Source organism: Carcharhinus amblyrhynchos, unplaced genomic scaffold, assembly GCF_965287045.1.
Source record: "Carcharhinus amblyrhynchos unplaced genomic scaffold, sCarAmb.v2.hapA scaffold_975, whole genome shotgun sequence".
NCBI classification, from domain to species: domain Eukaryota; kingdom Metazoa; phylum Chordata; class Chondrichthyes; order Carcharhiniformes; family Carcharhinidae; genus Carcharhinus; species Carcharhinus amblyrhynchos.
The window spans coordinates 27,501-47,500 of NW_027650715.1; the positions used below are offsets into that span (position 1 = coordinate 27,501).

Consider the following 20,000-nt stretch of genomic DNA (forward strand, 5'->3'; position numbering starts at 1 on the left):
TCCTGGGAGTGTTTGATGGGGGGGACAGTGTAGAGGGAGCTTTACTCTGTATCTAACCCCGTGCTGTACTTGTCCTGGGAGTGTTTGATGGGGGGGACAGTGTAGAGGGAGCTTTACTCTGTATCTAACCCTGTGCTGTACCTGTCCTGGGAGTGTTTGATGGGGGGGACAGTGTAGAGGGAGCTTTACTCTGTATCTAACCCCGTGCTGTCCCTGTCCTGGGAGTGTTTGATGGGGGGACAGTGTAGAGAGAGATTTACTCTGTATCTAACCCCGTGCTGTACCTGTCCTGGGAGTGTTTGATGGGGGGACAGTGTAGAGGGAGCTTTACTCTGTATCTAACCCCGTGCTGTACCTGTCCTGGGAGTGTTTGATGGGGGGACAGTGTAGAGGGAGCTTTACTCTGTATCTAACCCCGTGCTGTACCTGTCCTGGGAGTGTTTGATGGGGGGGACAGTGTAGAGGGAGCTTTACTCTGTATCTAACCCCGTGCTGTACCTGTCCTGGGAGTGTTTGATGATGAGTTTTGATTCCATTCACTGATGCAGGCTCAGACCAGGGGAGTTCTCAGCGGAGGTTGTACCATGACTTACTGAAAGATTATAACCCCCTCGAGCGACCAGTGGAAAATGACTCTCTCCCGCTTGTTGTCTCCTTCTCCATCAGTCTACAGCAGTTACTGGACGTGGTAAGTGTGCGCTTTGGAGCTGAGACTCTGTACAGCAAGTGGCGCTCCCTGAGCACCGACCCTCCCCACAGTGCGGCGCTCCCTCAGCACCGACCCTCCCACAGTGCGGCGCTCCCTCAGCACCGACCCTCCCCACAGTGCGGCGCTCCCTCAGCACCGACCCTCTCCACAGTGCGGCGCTCCCTCAGCACCGACCCTCCCACAGTGCGGCGCTCCCTCAGCACCGACCCTCCCCACAGCGCGGCGCTCCCTCAGCACCGACCCTCCCCACAGTGCGGGACTCCCTCAGCACCGACCCTCCCACAGTGCGGCGCTCCCTCAGCACCGACCCTCCCCACAGTGCGGGACTCCCTCAGCACCGACCCTCCCCACAGTGCGGCGCTCCCTCAGCACCGACCCTCCCCACAGTGCGGGACTCCCTCAGCACCGACCCTCCCACAGTGCGGTGCTCCCTCAGCACCGACCCTCCCCACAGTGTGGCGCTCCCTCGGCACCGACCCTCCCACAGTGCGGCGCTCCCTCAGCACCGACCCTCCCCACAGTGCGGCGCTCCCTCAGCACCGACCCTCCCCACAGTGCGGCGCTCTCTCAAATTTGGGATTGGAGGGGGTTACAGAGATAGGGAGGGGGTGTAGGGGTCTGGAGGAGGTTACAGAGATAGGGAGGGGGGTGTAGGGGGCTGGAGGGGGTTACAGAGATAGGGAGGGGGGTGTAGGGGGCTGGAGGGGGTTACAGAGATAGGGAGGGAGTGTAGGGACTGGAGGAGGTTACAGAGATAGGGAGGGGGTGTAGGGGGCTTGAGGGGGTTACAGAGATAGGGAGGGGGCTGGAGGGGGTTACAGAGATAGGGAGGGGGGTGTAGGGAGCTGGAGGGGGTTACAGAGATAGGGAGGGGGGTGTAGGGGGCTGGAGGGGGTTACCGAGATAGGGAGGGGGTGTAGGGGGCTGGAGGGGGTTACCGAGATAGGGAGGGGGTGTAGGGGGCTGGAGGGGATTACAGAGATAGGGAGGGGGGCTGGAGGAGGTGCGAGGGATCGGGAGGGGAGGGGAGGGTTTGAGGTTGGGTAGACGGAGGTCAGTTTGGAGTCTGATTCCTTCTTTCACTCTCCAGGACGAACGAAACCAAGTGATCAGCACCAATCTGTGGCTCCGAATGGTGAGTACCCGAGAGCCCTGCTCCCCCACATTCCACTCTGGAACTATCTGTCTGAACCATTATCCCGTGGGAATATCCGATGGATAGCGGGAGTTGGAACCGAGTTTTTATCATGCATATTTTTCAGTGTCACAAGCCGGCTTACATTAACACCGCAATGAAGTTACTGTGAAAATCCCCTGCCCGGGTTACACTGAGGGAGAATTTAGCACGGGCCAATCCACCCTAACCCCCACGACTCTCGGACCCGGGGAGGAAACCCATGCAGAGACGGGGAGAATGTGCAGAGTCCACACAGACAGTGACCCGAGCCGAGAATCGAACCCACTTCCCTGGCGCCTTGAGGCAGCAGTGCTAACCCCACTGGGCCACCCCAACTTAGGCTAGCCTCAGAAGACAAATGGGAGTTTGAGGCCTGAAGTTATTGAAAGTTATTGAAGGATAATACTCAAGAAAGCAATAGATTAACAATTCTTATTGTACAGGAAGTGGTAGAACCCTGAGGAGTATTGATAGGCAGAGGGATCTGGGCGTACAGGTACACAGAGTATTGATAGGCAGAGGGATCTGGGCGTACGGGTACACAGAGTATTGATAGGCAGAGGGATCTGGGCGTACGGGTACACAGACTATTGATAGGCAGAGGGATCTGGGCATACAGGCACACAGAGTATTGATAGGCAGAGGGATCTGGGCGTACGGGTACACAGAGTATTGGTAGGCAGAGGGATCTGGGCGTACAGATACACAGAGTATTGATAGGCAGAGGGATCTGGGCATACAGGTGCACAGAGTATTGGTAGGCAGAGGGATCTGGGCGTACAGATACACAGAGTATTGATAGGCAGAGGGATCTGGGCGTACAGGTGCACAGAGTATTGATAGGCAGAGGGATCTGGGCGTACAGGCACACAGAGTATTGATAGGCAGAGGGATCTGGGCGTACGGGTACACAGAGTATTGGTAGGCAGAGGGATCTGGGCGTACAGATACACAGAGTATTGATAGGCAGAGGGATCTGGGCGTACAGGTGCACAGAGTATTGATAGGCAGAGGGATCTGGGCGTACAGGTACACAGAGTATTGATAGGCAGAGGGATCTGGGCGTACAGGTACACAGAGTATTGATAGGCAGAGGGATCTGGGCGTACAGGTTACACAGAGTATTGATAGGCAGAGGGATCTGGGCGTACAGGTACACAGAGTATTGATAGGCAGAGGGATCTGGGCGTACAGGTACACAGAGTATTGATAGGCAGAGGGATCTGGGCGTACAGGTACACAGAGTATTGATAGGCAGAGGGATCTGGGCGTACAGGTTACACAGAGTATTGATAGGCAGAGGGATCTGGGCGTACAGGTTACACAGGTCACTGAGAGTGGCAACGCAGGTGGAGAAGGTAGCCAAGAAGGCATGCTCGCCTTCATCGGCCGGGGGAACTGAGTTTAAACACTGGTAGCTGTAAAGAACCTTGAGTTAGGCCTCATTTAGAAGGATGTGGAGGCTTTGGAGAGGATACAGAAGAAGTTTACCAGGATGCGAGGGGGTTGGACTATGAAGAGAGACTAAATAGAGTGGGTCTGTACTCGTTGGAGTTTAGAAGGATGAGGGGGGATCTTATGGAGACGTATAAGATAATGAAGGGGATGGATAGGGTAGAGGGAGAGAGATTCTTCCCGCTTAGAAAGGACAGCAGGACTAGAGGGCACAGTCTCAAGATAAGGGGGATTAAATTTAGATTAGAGTTGAGGAGGAACTTCTTCACTCAAAGGGTGGTGAATCTCTGGAATTCTCTGCCCGTTGAAGTGGTGGAGGCTGCCTCGCTGAATATATTTAAGTCGTGGGTAGATAGGTTTCTGTTAGACACGGGAGAAAGCGGGAAAGTGGAACTGATCCCCTTCAGATCAGCCACGATCTTATTGAATGGCGGGGCAGGCTCGAGGGGCTAGATGGCCTCCTCCTGCTCCTATTTCTTATGCTCCCTGGATCGGAGGGGATTAACTAGGAGGAGGAACTCGGGTTGTTCTCACTGGAGGTTGAGGGGAGGTGGGGAGAGACCCTGATAGAAATCTACAAGATGATGAAGGACAGAGTGGAGCTTTCTCCCCCCCACAGAGGGGGACGAGTTGGGGGGCACAGGTTTAAGGGGAAAAGTTTAGAGGAGATGTGAGGGGTAAGTTTTTTTTTACACAGAGGGACGTGAGTGTCTGGGACGCCCAGGGAGGGGGTGGGAGCGGGTACATTTAAGCGGCAGCTGGGCAAATCCATGGATAGGACGGGGAATGGGAGGTTACGGGCGACGGGATAGAGGGTGAGAGGGATTGGGGTGGGACAACGTTCTTGACCTAACTGGACAATCCGTTCGATCTCGAATTTCCCACGTTCCAGAACTGGCGAGATCACTACCTCCAGTGGAATGAATCCGAATATCCCGGAGTGAGAAATATCCGATTCCGGACAAACCAGCTCTGGATCCCGGACGTCTTATTGTACAACAGGTAGGGATCTTACACCCCCCAGTATCTAACCCCGTGCTGTACCCTGTCCTGGGAGTGTTTGATGGGGGGACAGTGTAGAGGGAGCTTTACTCTGTATCTAACCCCGTGCTGTACCTGTCCTGGGAGTGTTTGATGGGGGGGACAGTGTAGAGGGAGCTTTACTCTGTATCTAACCCCGTGCTGTACCTGTCCTGGGAGTGTTTGATGGGGGGGACAGTGTAGAGGGAGCTTTACTCTGTATCTAACCCCGTGCTGTACCTGTCCTGGGAGTGTTTGATGGGGGGGCCAGTGTAGAGGGAGCTTTACTCTGTATCTAACCCCGTGCTGTACCTGTCCTGGGAGTGTTTGATGGGGGGACAGTGTAGAGGGAGCTTTACTCTGTATCTAACCCCGTGCTGTACCTGTCCTGGGAGTGTTTGATGGGGGGACAGTGTAGAGGGAGCTTTACTCTGTATCTAACCCCGTGCTGTACCTGTCCTGGGAGTGTTTGATGGGGGGACAGTGTAGAGGGAGCTTTACTCTGTATCTAACCCCGTGCTGTACCTGTCCTGGGAGTGTTTGATGGGGGGGACAGTGTAGAGGGAGCTTTACTCTGTATCTAACCCCGTGCTGTACCTGTCCTGGGAGTGTTTGATGGGGGGACAGTGTAGGGAGAGCTTTACTCTGTATCTAACCCCGTGCTGTACCTGTCCTGGGAGTGTTTGATGGGGGGGACAGTGTAGAGGGAGCTTTACTCTGTATCTAACCCCGTGCTGTACCTGTCCTGGGAGTGTTTGATGGGGGACAGTGTAGAGGGAGCTTTACTCTGTATCTAACCCACGTCGATAGACCTCCTCCCAGCCTATCCACGCCTGCCAAACCAATCCTGTGTGTTAATTGCATCTCCCTCCTCCGTTTCCTTACCCTGAATCTCCCTTTCATTATCCAACACCGATTTTCCAATGGATTTGGCCGTTTCTCTGCCTGTGTTTCAGCTAAATTCCGAAAGAGGGAGAGAAAATTGCGGAACAACCACCGCCCCCCCCTGCTTCATTTTCTTGACATTGGGTCTAATTTTAAGGAACTGTCCCCTCCCCCTCGCTCTGGGCTCTCTTCCCCCACCAGAGAAAGCAGTTCCTCTCCCTCCCGAACCCTTTAATCGTCTTAAGCGCCTTCCCCGATCGGATTATCGCTCGACTGCGGGGCTGCCTGTCTCAATCCCCCGGCGAAGTTTAAAAGATATTCCCTGAAGTCAACACTGACCCAGTTTGCTGTGTTAATCCCATCCCCCCCCCACCCCTCGCACAGCGATATGAGTTCTGAGCCTCCTCCCTCCGTAGCCACGGAACAGCTCAGTCACTCGAGCGTGCGTAGGCTGGGAGGGGCGGATACCCAGCGAGACCTCGGTGTCCTGAGCCGCTGGAAGTAAGCGTGCAGGTACAGCAGGCAGGAAAGACTGCGAATGGTAATGTTGGCCTTCATAGCGAGAGGATTTGAGTACGGGGTTAGGGGTGTTTCGCTGGGATTATACAGGGCGTTGGTGAGTTGGTTCGAGTTATTATTGTCACGTGTACTGGGACACGGTGAAAAGTATTGTTTCTCGCGCACTATACAGACAAAGCATACCATTCATAGAGTATATAGATTTATTATTGTCACTGGGACACGTGAAAAGTATTGTTTCTTGCGTGCTATACAAAGCATACCATTCATTGAGTACATAGATTTGATTTGTGTTGGGATACAGTGAAAAGTATTGTTTCTTGCGCGCTATACAAAGCATACCATTCATAGAGTACATAGATTTATTATTGTCACGTGTATTGGGATACAGTGAAAAGTATTGTTTCTCGCGCACGATACAGACAAAGCATACCATTCATAGAGTATATAGATTTATTATTGTCACTGGGACACGTGAAAAGTATTGTTTCTTGCGTGCTATACAAAGCATACCATTCATAGAGTACATAGATTTGATTTGTATTGGGATACAGTGAAAAGTATTGTTTCTTGTGCGCTATACAAAGCATACCATTCATAGAGTACATAGATTTGATTTGTGTTGGGATACAGTGAAAAGTATTGTTTCTTGTGCGCTATACAAAGCATACCATTCATAGAGTACATAGATTTATTATTGTCATGTGTATTGGGATACAGTGAAAAGTATTGTTTCTCGCGCACTATACAGACAAAGCATACCATTCATAGAGTATATAGATTTATTATTGTCACGTGTATTGGGATGCAGTGAAAAGTATTGTTTCTCGCGCACTATACAGACAAAGCATACCATTCATAGAGTATATAGATTTATTATTGTCACTGGGACACGTGAAAAGTATTGTTTCTTGCGTGCTATACAAAGCATACCATTCATAGAGTACATAGATTTATTATTGTCATGTGTATTGGGATACAGTGAAAAGCATTGTTTCTTGTGCGCTATACAAAGCATACCATTCATAGAGTACATAGATTTATTATTGTCACTGGGACACGTGAAAAGTATTGTTTCTTGCGTGCTATACAAAGCATACCATTCATAGAGTACATAGATTTATTATTGTCATGTGTATTGGGATACAGTGAAAAGTATTGTTTCTTGCGCACTATACAGACAAAGCATACCATTCATAGAGTATATAGATTTATTATTGTCACTGGGACACGTGAAAAGTATTGTTTCTTGCGTGCTATACAAAGCATACCATTCATAGAGTACATAGATTTATTATTGTCATGTGTATTGGGATACAGTGAAAAGTATTGTTTCTTGCGCACTATACAGACAAAGCATACCATTCATAGAGTATATAGATTTATTATTGTCACTGGGACACGTGAAAAGTATTGTTTCTTGCGCGCTATACAAAGCATACCATTCATAGAGTACATAGATTTATTATTGTCATGTGTATTGGGATATAGTGAAAAGTATTGTTTCTTGCACGCTATACAGACAAAGCATACCATTCATAGAGTACATAGATTTATTATTGTCACATGTATTGGGATACAGTGAAAAATATCTTTTCTTGCACTATACAAAGCATACCATTCATAGAGTACATAGATTTGATTTATTATTGTCACATGTACTGGGACACAGTGAAAAGTATTGTTTCTTGCGCGCTATACAAAGCATACCCTTCATAGAGAAGGAAAGGAGAGGGTGCAGGATGTAATGTCACAGCGAGGGTGTAGAGAAAGATCAACTCAATGCGAGGTAGGTCCATTCAAAAGTCTGACAGCAGCAGGGAAGAAGCTGTTCTTGAGTCGGTCGGTACGGGACCTCAGACTTTTGTATCTTTTTCCCGACGGAAGAAGGTGGAAGAGAGAATGTCCGGGGTGTGTGTGGGGGGGGGTCCTTGATTATGCCGGCTGCTTTTCCCCGAGGCAGCGGGAAGTGTAGACGGAGTCAATGGATGGGAGGCTGGGTTTGTGTGATGGGATTGGGGGCTACATTCACCACCCTTTTGTAGTTCCTTGCGGTCTTGGGCAGAGCAGGAGCCCAGACCGAGCTGTGATACAACCCAGAAAGAATGCTTTCTATGGGGCGTCTGGAGTATCGTGAGCAGTTCTGGGTCTCCCTATCTGAGGACAGATGTTCCTGGCTACAGAGGGAGCCCCAGGGTGACCCCTGGGTCTGAGGAGAGACTGAGTGGGTGAGGATTATATTCACTGGGTGAAGAAATTTCTCCCCACCCTCCGTCCTACAAGGTTTAACCTCAAACTCTGACCCCCCCCCAAGTTCTGGGCTCCCCCTACCATGGAACATCGAACATAGAACATTACAGCGCAGAACAGGCCCTTCGGCCCACAATGTTGCGCCGACCAGTTAAAAAACAATGACCCTCTAACCTAAACCAAACCCTTTCCATCTATAAACCTATCCATGGATCTCTTAAACGCCCCCAAATTATAATGTTCCATGGGGAACATTCTTTCCAATTCTAACCCTGTTAGAATTTTATGAGACCCACCTCTCACCCGTCTAAACTCCAGTGAATATAACCCTCACCCACTCAGTCTCTCCTCAGACCCAGGGACCACCCTGGGGGCTCCCTCTGTAGCCAGGAACATCCTTCCTCAGATAGGGAGACCCAGAACTGCTGACGATACTCCAGGTGTGGACTCACCAACGCCCTGTATAACTGCGGCTAACTATCCCTATCCCTCTACCCCAACCCTCTCGCTGTGAACATACCTTCTCTACTGCCCGCTGTACCTGCACGCTTACTGTCAGTGACTGACGGACGAGGACTCCCAGGTCTCGCTGGGAACCATAGAAAGTTTACAGCTCAGAAACAGGCCCCTCTCGGCTGTGCTCAACCATTTTTCTGCCTTGCTCCACTGACCTGCACCGGAATCACATCCCTCCGTACCCCTCTCGTCCATGAACCCGTCCAAATTTTTCTTAAAAGTGATCCCGCATTTACCACTTTATCTCATTCCACACTCTGTGTGAAGAAGCCCCCCCTAATATCCCCTTTAAACTTTCCCCCTTAACCCATGCCCTCTGGTTTTTTTTGTCTCCCCCTAGCCTCAGTGGAAAAAGCCCCCTTGCGTTCACTCTATCTATTCCCATCTCAACTTATGCACATCTATCACATCTCCTCTTGTTCTTACATAAGAACATAAGAAATAGGAGCAGGAGTAGGCCATCTAGCCCTTCGAGCCTGCCCCGCCATTCAATAAGATCATGGCTGATCTGTCGTGGCTCAGTTCCACATTCCCGCCCTCTCCCCATAACCCTTAATCCCCTCTCTTATCAAAAACCCATCAACCCGTGTCTTAAAAATATTTAGCGAGGCAGCCTCCACCACTTCAACGGGCAGAGAATTCCAGAGATTCACCACCCTTTGAGTGAAGAAGTTCCTCCTCAACTCCGTTCTAAACCGCCCCCCCTTTATCTTGAGGCTGTGCCCCCTAGTCCTACTGTCCTTTCTGAGCGGGAAGAGCCTCTCCACCTCTATCCTATCCATCCCATTCATCATCTCATACGTCTCAATGAGATCTCCCCTCATTCTTCTAAACTCTAACGAGTACAAGCCTAGTTTATTCAGCCTCTCCTCATAGCTCAACCCCCTCAACTCCGGAATCAGCCTAGTAAACCTCCTCTGCACTCCCTCCAAGGCCAAAATATCCTTGCGTAAGTACGGCGCCCAAAACTGCACACAGTACTCCAGCTGTGGCCTCACCAATGCCCTGTACAGTTGCAGCAAGACCTCCCTACTTTTATATTCAATCCCCCTCGCAATGAAGGCCAGCATCCCATTCGCCTTCCTGACCACCTGCTGCACCTGCAGGCTGGGTTTTTGCGACTCATGCACAAGGACGCCCAGGTCCCTCTGCACCGTCGGAAAAGTCCTAACCCTATTCAATCTCTCTGTAACTCAGCTTCTCAAGTCCCGGCAACATCCTTCTCTGCACTCTTTCAACCTCTGTAACGAGGGGACCAAAACTGTACCCAATACTGAGTATCCACCTCTCCCAGTTGACCATAAATCTCCCAATTTCCTTGATTCTGTGTCTTACCCTCCCTCACAGTGCCGATGACGGTTTCGATTCCACCTTCAAAACCAACATACTTGTGAACTCGACCGGACACTGTACGTTCATTCCACCAGGTAAGACATACACGTTCAAACTTCACTCTGTCTTTCCTGCGCTATTGGGTCTCATACCCAATTTATGGATATTCCTAATTTGATAGGCCGGAGACTGAGTCTAGGAACTTTCTACGATCCACAGAATCTCTGCAGAAGGGAGCCATTCGGCCCATCTGCACCGACCCTCTGACAGAGCGTCTGTCCTCCGCATACTTGTCCCGCTAATCCACCCTAACCTACACATCTTTGGACACTAAGGGACAATTTAGCACGGCCAATACACCCTAACCTACATACCTTTGGACACTAAGGGACAATTTAGCACGGCCAATCCACCCTAACCTACACATCTTTGGACGCTAAGGGACAATTTAGCATGGCCAATCCCCCTAACCTACACATCTTTGGATGCTAAGGGACAATTTAGCACGGCCAATCCCTCTAACCTACACATCTTTGGATGCTAAGGGACAATTTAGCACGGCCAATCCCCCTAACCTACACATCTTTGGATGCTAAGGGACAATTTAGCACGGCCAATCCACCCTAACCTACACATCTTTGGACACTAAGGGACAATTTAGCACAGCCAATCCACCCTAACCTACACATCTTTGGACGCTAAGGGACAATTTAGCATGGCCAATCCCCCTAACCTACACATCTTTGGACGCTAAGGGACAATTTAGCATGGCCAATCCACCCTAACCTACACATCTTTGGATGCTAAGGGACAATTTAGCATGGCCAATCCCCCTAACCTACACATCTTTGGACGCTAAGGGACAATTTAGCACGGCCAATCCACCCTAACCTACACATCTTTGGACGCTAAGGGACAATTTAGCACGGCCAATCCACCCTAACCTACACATCTTTGGACGCTAAGGGACAATTTAGCATGGCCAATCCACCTTAACCTGCACATCTTTGGACACCAAGGGACAATTTAGCATGGCCAATCCACCCTAACCTGCACATCTTTGGACACTAAGGGACAATTTAGCATGGCCAATCCACCCTAACCTACACATCTTTGGACACTAAGGGACAATTTAGCACGGCCAATCCACCCTAACCTACACATCTTTGGACACTAAGGGACAATTTAGCACGGCCAATCCACCCTAACCTACACATCTTTGGACACTAAGGGGCAATTTAGATGTGTTCTTGTGATGCCAGGACGATGGGCCAAAGGACTGGGAAATAGGATTGCAATAGTTGGGTGGTTTGTCTTTGAGTGGTGATGGGCTGAAGGGCCTCCATGTTTGGTGTGCACCTCTCCGACTCCTTCTCTGGTCTTTGTTTTGTGTCCATGGCCTCTTGGTCAATCTCCCCCTCGGTTGCCTCCTATCCTCAACTTATTCTCCTCCGTCTTCTCCGCCCTCCTCTCCGACACCATGTCACCTCTACTCCCCCTCTGAGAGTCATGGAGAGGGACGTAGAAACACAGGAGATAGGAGGAGGCCATTCAGCCCTTCGAGCCTCTCCGCCATTCACCGCCACAATGGCTGATCATCCAACTCAGTCGCCCCGATCCTCCTTTCTTCCCAAATCTGTTCCAATTCCAGAGTCAGGGATGTGTGGACTGTACCAACTCCCAGAATAGGGGGTCTACGGACCGCACCAACTCCAGAGTAAGGGGTCTTTGGACTGTACCAACTCCAGATTAAGGGGTCTTTGGACTGTACCAACCCCAGAGTAAGGGGTCTTTGGACTGTACCAACCCCAGAGTAAGGGGCCTTTGGACTGTACCAACCCCAGAGTAAGGGGTCTTTGGACTGCATCAACCCCAGAGTAAGGGGTCTTTGGAATGTACCAACCCCAGAGTAAGGGATGTGTGGACTGTACCAATTCCCAGAATAGGGGGGTCTACGGACCGCACCAACTCCAGGGTAAGGGGTCTTTGGACTGTACCAACTCCAGAGTAAAGGGGTCTTTGGACTGTACCAACTCCAGAGTAAAGGGTGTTTGGACTGAACCAACTCCAGAGTAAGGGGTCTTTGGACTGTACCAACTCCAGAGTAAGGGGTCTTTGGACTGTACCAACTCCAGAGTAAAGGGGTCTTTGGACTGTACCAACTCCAGAGTAAAGGGTGTTTGGACTGAACCAACTCCAGAGTAAGGGGTCTTTGGACTGTACCAACTCCAGAGTAAGGGGTCTTTGGAATGTACCAACTCCAGAATAGGGGATCTTTGGATCATACCAACTCCAGAGTAAGCAGTCATCGGCCTGTACCAACTCCCAGAGTAGGTGGTCTTTGGAACGCACCAACTCCAGAGTCAGGGGTATTTGGAATGTACCACCTCCAGAATAAGGGAGTCTTTGGACTGAACCAACTTCAGAGTAAGGGGGGGGGGAATGGGTTTGGAATGTACCAACTCCAGAGTAAGCGGGGGGGAGGATGGGTTTGGAATGTACCAACTCCAGAGTAAGCGGGGGGGAGGATGGGTTTGGAATGTACCAACTCCAGAGTAAGGGGTTGAACCAATTCCGGAATGGGTTGGGGGGGGGGGGAGGAGGGGAGGACAGGGGGCCCTCGGTTTGAGCGACTGACTGATTGAGGAGGAATCTTGCCTCCGCTCCGACGGGCAGGGATCTTCACGAGCTCCTGCACCATCGACGTGCGCTGGTTCCCGTTTGACGTGCAGAAGTGCAAGCTGAAGTTCGGCTCCTGGACCTACGACGGATGGCTCCTGGATCTCCGGATGGAGGAGGCCGACATCTCGGGGTTCATCCCTAACGGAGAGTGGGATCTAATCGGTAAGCGTCGGGGGGTGGGGGGAGGGTCTGTGTCAAAACTGAACGTCCCCGGCGCCCTCAGAATTTACGTAGTGCCCTAAATATTTGTTGTCCGGACAAATTGTCCTCTGAGCAAGGCGGATAAGATTGTTAGCGAGCCTAATTTCCCACAAAGTTCTCCACAAGCCCTTCCCCACATGGTAGAACACCACAGCACAAACAGGCCCTTCGGCCCACAAGTTGCGCCGATGATATCCCTCCCTACCAGGCCTATCCATAACTCCCAATCCCATTGGATCCCGTGTACTCATCCAGAAGTCTCTTAGAAGACCCCAGCGAGTTCGCCTCTACCACCACCACCGACGGCAGCCGACTCCACTCACCCTCTGAGTAAAAAACTTACCCCGATATCTCCTACCCCACCCCCCCAGCACCTCAAACCCTGTGTCCTCTCGTAGCGACCATTTCCGCCCTGGGAAATAGCCTCCGAGAATCCGCCCTATCTATACCTCTCACACAACCTCTATCAGGTCACCCCCTCACCCTCCGTCTCTCCAGGGAGAAGAGTCCCAGATCCCTCAACCTACCCTCATAAGGCATGCCTCCCAATCCGGGCAACGTCCTTGTAAATCCCCTCCGCGCCCTCTCAATAGCTCCCACATCCCTTCCTGTAGTGAGGCGACCAGAATGTTGGTCCGACTAATGTCTTGTTGAGACGTGAACATTTTGGAGGGTCTGTGAGAGGGGATTCCGTAAGCGAAACCTGTCTTCCTAAACTAGAACCGTACGCGCTTACAGAGTCCGTACCCTCCCATTCCCCGTCCTGTTCATGGATGTGCCCAGTTGCCCCTTAAATCCCACTATCGTACCCGCTCCCACCCCCTCCCCGGGCGTCTCAGACACTCACCACGCTCTGTGTAAAAAAAACTTACCCCTCACATCTCCTCTAAACTTTTCCCCTTAAACCTGTGCCCCCCGACTCTTCCCCCCCTGGGGGGGGGAGAAAGCTCCACTCTGTCCCTCATCATCTTGTAGATTTCTATCAGGGTCTCCCTCCCACTCAACCTCCAGTGAGAACAGACCGAGTTCCTCCAACCTCTCCTCGTCGCTAATGCCCTCCGTACCAGGGGCAACATCCTGGTAAATCTTTTCTGTGACCCTCTCCAAAGGCTCCACGTCCTTCTGGTAGTGTGGGCAACCCAGAATTGAACTCTATATCCCCAAGTGCGGCCTCACTGAGGTTCTATAACGCGTCAACATGACTTGCCCAAGGTTTAAACTCAGTGCCCCCGGCTGATGAAGGCAAGCATTGCCGTACGCCTTCTCGACTACCTTCTCCACCTGCGTTGCCACTTTCAGTAACCTGTGTATCTGTACGCCCAGATCCCTCTGCCTATCAATACTCTGTGTACCTGTACGCCCAGATCCCTCTGCCTATCAATACTCTGTGTACCTGTATGCCCAGATCCCTCTGCCTATCAATACTCTGTGTACCTGTACGCCCAGATCCCTCTGCCTATCAGTACTCTGTGTACCTGTACGCCCAGATCCCTCTGCCTATCAATACTCTGTGTATCTGTATGCCCGGATCCCTCTGCCTATCAATACTCTGTGTATCTGTACGCCCAGATCCCTCTGCCTATTAATACTCTGTATATCTGTACGCCCAGATCCCTCTGCCTGTCAATACTCTGTGTACCTGTACGCCCAGATCCCTCTGCCTATCAATACTCTGTGTATCTGTATGCCCAGATCCCTCTGCCTATCAATATTCTGTGTACCTGTACACCCAGATCCCTCTGCCTATCAATACTCTGTGTACCTGTACACCCAGATCCCTCTGCCTATCAATACTCTGTGTATCTGTGTGCCTGGATCCCTCTGCCTATCAATACTTTGTGTATCTGTACGCCCAGATCCCCCTGCCTATCAATACTCTGTGTATCTGTACGCCCAGATCCCTCTGCCTATCAATACTCTGTGTATCTGTATGCCCGGATCCCTCTGCCTATCAATACTCTGTGTATCTGTACGCCCAGATCCCTCTGCCTATCAATACTCTGTGTACCTGTACGCCCAGATCCCTCTGCCTATCAATGCTCTGTGCAACTGTATGCCCGGATCCCTCTGCCTATCAATACTCTGTATATCTGTACGCCCAGATCCCTCTGCCTATCAATACTCTGTGTACCTTTACGCCCAGATCCCTCTGCCTATCAATACTCTGTGTACCTTTACGCCCAGATCCCTCTGCCTATCAATACTCTGTGTATCTGTACGCCCAGATCCTTCTGCCCATTAATACTCTGTGTACCTGTACGCCCAGATCCCTCTGCCTATCAATACTTTGTGTATCTGTACGCCCAGATCCCTCTGCCCATTAATACTCTGTGTACCTGTACGCCCAGATCCCTCTGCCTATCAATACTCTGTGTATCTGTACGCCCAGATCCTTCTGCCCATTAATACTCTGTGTATCTGTACGCCCAGATCCTTCTGCCCATTAATACTCTGTGTATCTGTACGCCCAGATCCTTCTGCCCATTAATACTCTGTGTACCTGTACGCCCAGATCCTTCTGCCTATCAATACTCTGTGTATCTGTACGCCCAGATCCCTCTGCCTACTAATACTCTGTGTACCTGTACGCCCAGATCCCTCTGCCTATCAATACTCTGTGTATCTGTACGTCCAGATCCCTCTGCCTATCAGTACTCTGTGTACCTGTACGCCCAGGTCCCTCTGCCTATCAATACTCTGTGTACCTGTACGCCCAGATCCCTCTGCCTATCAATACTCTGTGTATCTGTACGTCCAGATCCCTCTGCCTATCAGTACTCTGTGTACCTGTACGCCCAGATCCCTCTGCCTATCAATACTCTTAAGGGTTCTGACATTTACTGTATATTTCCGATCTGTATTAGACCTTCCAAAATGCATTAAGTCAGTTTTATAAAGTTTATTTATTAGTGTCACAAGTAGGCTGACATTAACACTGCAATGAAGTTACTGTGAAAATTCCCTAGTTGCCACACTCCGGCGCCTGTTCGGGTTACACTGAGGGAGAATTTAGCACGGCCGATCCACCCTAACCAGCACGTCTTTCAGACTGTGGGAGGAAACTGGAGCACCCAGAGGAAACCCACGCAGACACGGGGAGAATGTGCAGACTCCACACAGACAGTGACCCGAGGCCGGGAATCGAACCCAGGTCTCTGGCGCTGAGGGGCAACAGTGCTAGCCCACTGTGCTGCCTGCACACAGCTGGAGTATTGGACACTAAGGGGCAATTTAGCACGGCCAATCCACCCTAACCTACACATCTTTGGACACTAAGGGACAATTTAGCACGGCCCAATCCACCCTAATCTACACATCTTTGGACACTAAGGGACAATTTAGCACGGCCCAATCCACCCTAACCTACACATCTTTGGACACTAAGGGACAATTTAGCACGGCCAATCCACCCTAACCTACACATCTTTGGACCGAGTTATATATTTTTTTGAGAGTGACTAAATTATTTTTTTGGGGGGTAATGAATGATCCTTGTCTTTATTTGAACAGCATTGCAGTGGTATGTTACTGCAATCAAGATGTTACTCGTTTAGTTAAAGTTCCCGGTTGGTTAAATAAATAACTTATTAATTGTTCACTTTAAGAGGGTTAATGACCCTCTAAGTATGAATGAAGAACAGTTCACACCTTCCCAAACACTTTGAACAGATTACGAAGCCAGGGATTCCTCTTTTCGGTGGGGGTTTTGCTGTGGCTTCTCAGAAGGGGATTAACCCCCCCCCCCCGCCGCGTCGTAACGTCCGTTTCCCTGGGCGAGAGGGACGGAGAAATTGCCCCGTTTGAGGCAGAGGGAGAGAGATCCTTGATTAACGAGGGTACGGGGGGGGGTGATGTGAAAGGTTATTGGGGGGAGGGTCAGCTGGGAAGGCAGGAGAATGGGGGAATAACAGCCATGATGGGCCGAGTGGCCTAATTCTGCTCCGATGTCTTGTAGAGCACCCAGATCCCTCTACACACGCTCCTCCTCTCCCAATTTACAGCCAATCGGAAAGTGACTTGCCATCTTGTTTTGCCATCTGGAGTGAATAACCTCATATGTATCTTGCTCTGTCCCTCCTGTGTGTCCCCATGTCGGTGTCGTTGCCCCCCCAGGGGTGCCGGGGCAGAGGAACGTCATCTACTACGACTGCTGTCTGGCCCCGTACCCGGACGTCACCTTCTACATCACGGTCCGTCGGCGCACTCTCTACTACGCCCTCAACCTGCTCATCCCCTGCGTCCTACTCTCCTGCATGGCGTTACTGGTTTTCATCCTGCCCGCTGAATCCGGGGAGAAAATCTCGCTGGGTGAGTCCCACTCCCGGAATTCTCGGGATTTCGACCCCAGAAATCTGACTTTTGATCTTGATTTATTATTGTCACATACAGACAAAGCATGCTGTTCATAGAGTACATAGATTTGATTTATTATTGTCACATGTATTGGGACACAGTGAAAAGTATTGTTTCTTGTATGCTATACAAAGCATACCCTTCATAGAGTACACAGATTTGATTTATTATTGTCACTGGGACACAGTGAAAAGTATTGTTTCTTGTGCACTATACAAAGCATACCATTCATAGAGTACATAGATTTGATTTATTATTGTCACCTGTATTGGGATACAGTGAAAAGTATTGTTTCTTGTGCCCTATACAAAGCATACCATTCATAGAGTACATAGATTTGATTTATTATTGTCACTGGGATACAGTGAAAAGTATTGTTTCTTGTGGCCTGTACAAAGTATACCATTCATAGAGTACATAGATTTGATTTATTATTGTCACCTGTATCGGGATACAGTGAAAAATATTATTTCTTGCGCGCTGTACAAAGCATACCCTTCATAGAGTACACAGATTTGATTTATTATTGTCACGTGTATCGGGATACAGTGAAAAGTATTGTTTCTTGCGCGCTAGACAAAGCATACCATTCATAGAGTACACAGATTTGATTTATTATTGTCACTGGGATACAGTGAAAAGTATTGTTTCTTGCGCGCTAGACAAAGCATACCATTCATAGAGAAGGAGAGGAGAGGGTGCAGAATGTAGTGTTACAGTCACAGCGAGGGTGTAGAGAAAGATCAGCTTAACTCTTGATTTATTGTTGTCACGTGTATTGGGATACGGTGAAAAGTATTGTTTCCTGCACGCTAGACAAAGCATACCATTCATAGAGTACATAGATTTGATTTATTATTGTCACATTCCCTGTAACCTCCTCCAGCCCCCTACACGCCCCTCCCTATCTCTGTAACCTCCTCCAGCCCCCTACACCTCCTCCCTATCTCTGTAACCCCCTCAACATCTTATAAACCTCGATTCAGTCGCCTCTCACCCTCCTCCGCTCCAAAGCCCCAGCTCCCTCAACCCTTTCCTCCAAAGACCTACCCTCCAAACCAGGCAGCATCCTGGTAAATCTCCCTCCAATGGCTCCCACATCCTTCTTATAGTGAGAGTGACCAGAACTGAACACAATATTCACAAATGTGGTCTCTCCGAGGTCCTGGACAGTTGTAGCATAACCCCACGGCTCTTAAACTCAAACCCCCTGTTAATAAACTCTAACACACTATAAGCCTCCTTCACGGCTCTCTCCACTTGAGTGGAGACCTTCAGAGATCTGTGGATACGAACCCCCGAGATCTCTCTCTGTTCCTCCTCAGAACCCTGCCCTGTAATCCACGTTCGAGTTCGTCCGACCAACGTGAACTGCTTCGCACTCAATCAGGAGTTGAGGGGGTTGAGCTATGAGGGGAGGCTGAATAAACTAGGCTTGTACTCGTTGGAGTTTAGAAGAATGAGGGGAGATCTCATTGAGACGTATAAGATGATGAATGGGATGGATAGGATAGAGGTGGAGAGACTCTTCCCGCTCAGAAAGGACAGTAGGACTAGGGGGCACAGCCTCAAGATAAAGGGGGGGGCGGTTTAGAACGGAGTTGAGGAGGAACTTCTTCACTCAAAGGGTGGTGAATCTCTGGAATTCTCTGCCCGTTGAAGTGGTGGAGGCTGCCTCGCTAAATATTTTTAAGACGCGGGTTGATGGGTTTTTGATAAGAGAGGGGATTAAGGGTTATGGGGAGAGGGCGGGAATGTGGAACTGAGACACGACAGATCAGCCATGATCTTATTGAATGGCGGGGCAGGCTCGAAGGGGCTAGATGGCCGACTCCTGCTCCTATTTCTTATGTTCTAGGAGACTAACCAACAAGAATGACCAAACTCTCTCAAAATGTTGGCTCTAACCGCGCTCTTACAATCCTCAGGGATCACGGTGTTACTCTCTCTGACTGTCTTCATGCTTCTGGTGGCAGAGATCATGCCAGCGACATCGGACTCCATTCCGTTGATAGGTAGGCACAACCGGGCAGGGTTGGCGCTCGCTTGTACGGAACCGGGTCCACCCCCCCACCGGAGGGGGGGTTGGGGGCGTCAAAGTCAACCAAAATTGGACCTGAGCCTCAACTAGGCCGGGATGACCCAGAGAGAGAGAGAGAGGGGCATGCTGGGAACTTATCAACCCAACGCCCCCCCCCCCTCCCCCCTCCGCCCAACTCCCAATTCAATCACCAACCACCCCCGCACCCACACTGCTCCTTAACCCACCCCCCCACACAAACGTGAGGGACTACAACACCCCCGCATAGATAGTGACCCCCAATCGGGAATCAAACCTAGGTCCCTGAGGCAGCCCCATCTCCTCCAACCCACCCGCACATCTTTGGACACTAAGGGACAATTTAGCACGGCCAATCCACCCTAACCTACACATCTTTGGACACTAAGGGACAATTTAGCATGGCCAATCCACCCTAACCTACACATCTTTGGACACTAAGGGACAATTTAGCACGGCCAATCCACCCTAACCCGCACATCTTTGGGACACTAAGGGACAATTTAGCACGGCCAATCCACCCTAACCTACACATCTTTGGACACTAAGGGACAATTTAGCACGGCCAATCCACCCTAACCTACACATCTTTGGACACTAAGGGGCAATTTAGCATGGCCAATCCACCCTAACCTACACATCTTTGGACACTAAGGGGCAATTTAGCACGGCCAATCCACCCTAACCTACACATCTTTGGACACTAAGGGACAATTTAGCACGGCCAATCCACCCTAACCTACACATCTTTGGACACTAAGGGACAATTTAGCATGGCCAATCCACCCTAACCTACACATCTTTGGACACTAAGGGACAATTTAGCACGGCCAATCCACCCT

At 50.3% G+C, this 20,000-nt stretch overlaps 1 protein-coding gene across 1 annotated transcript in view; it reads left to right on the top strand.

Annotated features, from left to right (window-relative positions):
- The window catches only part of LOC145340394 (neuronal acetylcholine receptor subunit alpha-7-like), a gene marked incomplete at its 3' end in the record, with an annotated part of 22,238 nt that overhangs the window by 1,363 nt on the left and 875 nt on the right, over positions 1–20,000 (top strand). Inside the window, exons 2-8 of the mRNA XM_080184859.1 lie at positions 549–688; positions 1,800–1,844; positions 4,234–4,343; positions 9,879–9,958; positions 12,540–12,707; positions 16,860–17,054; positions 19,028–19,114. Coding sequence (XP_080040985.1) covers positions 549–688; positions 1,800–1,844; positions 4,234–4,343; positions 9,879–9,958; positions 12,540–12,707; positions 16,860–17,054; positions 19,028–19,114 — 825 coding nt within the window. The remainder of the gene's footprint in view (positions 1–548; positions 689–1,799; positions 1,845–4,233; positions 4,344–9,878; positions 9,959–12,539; positions 12,708–16,859; positions 17,055–19,027; positions 19,115–20,000) is intronic.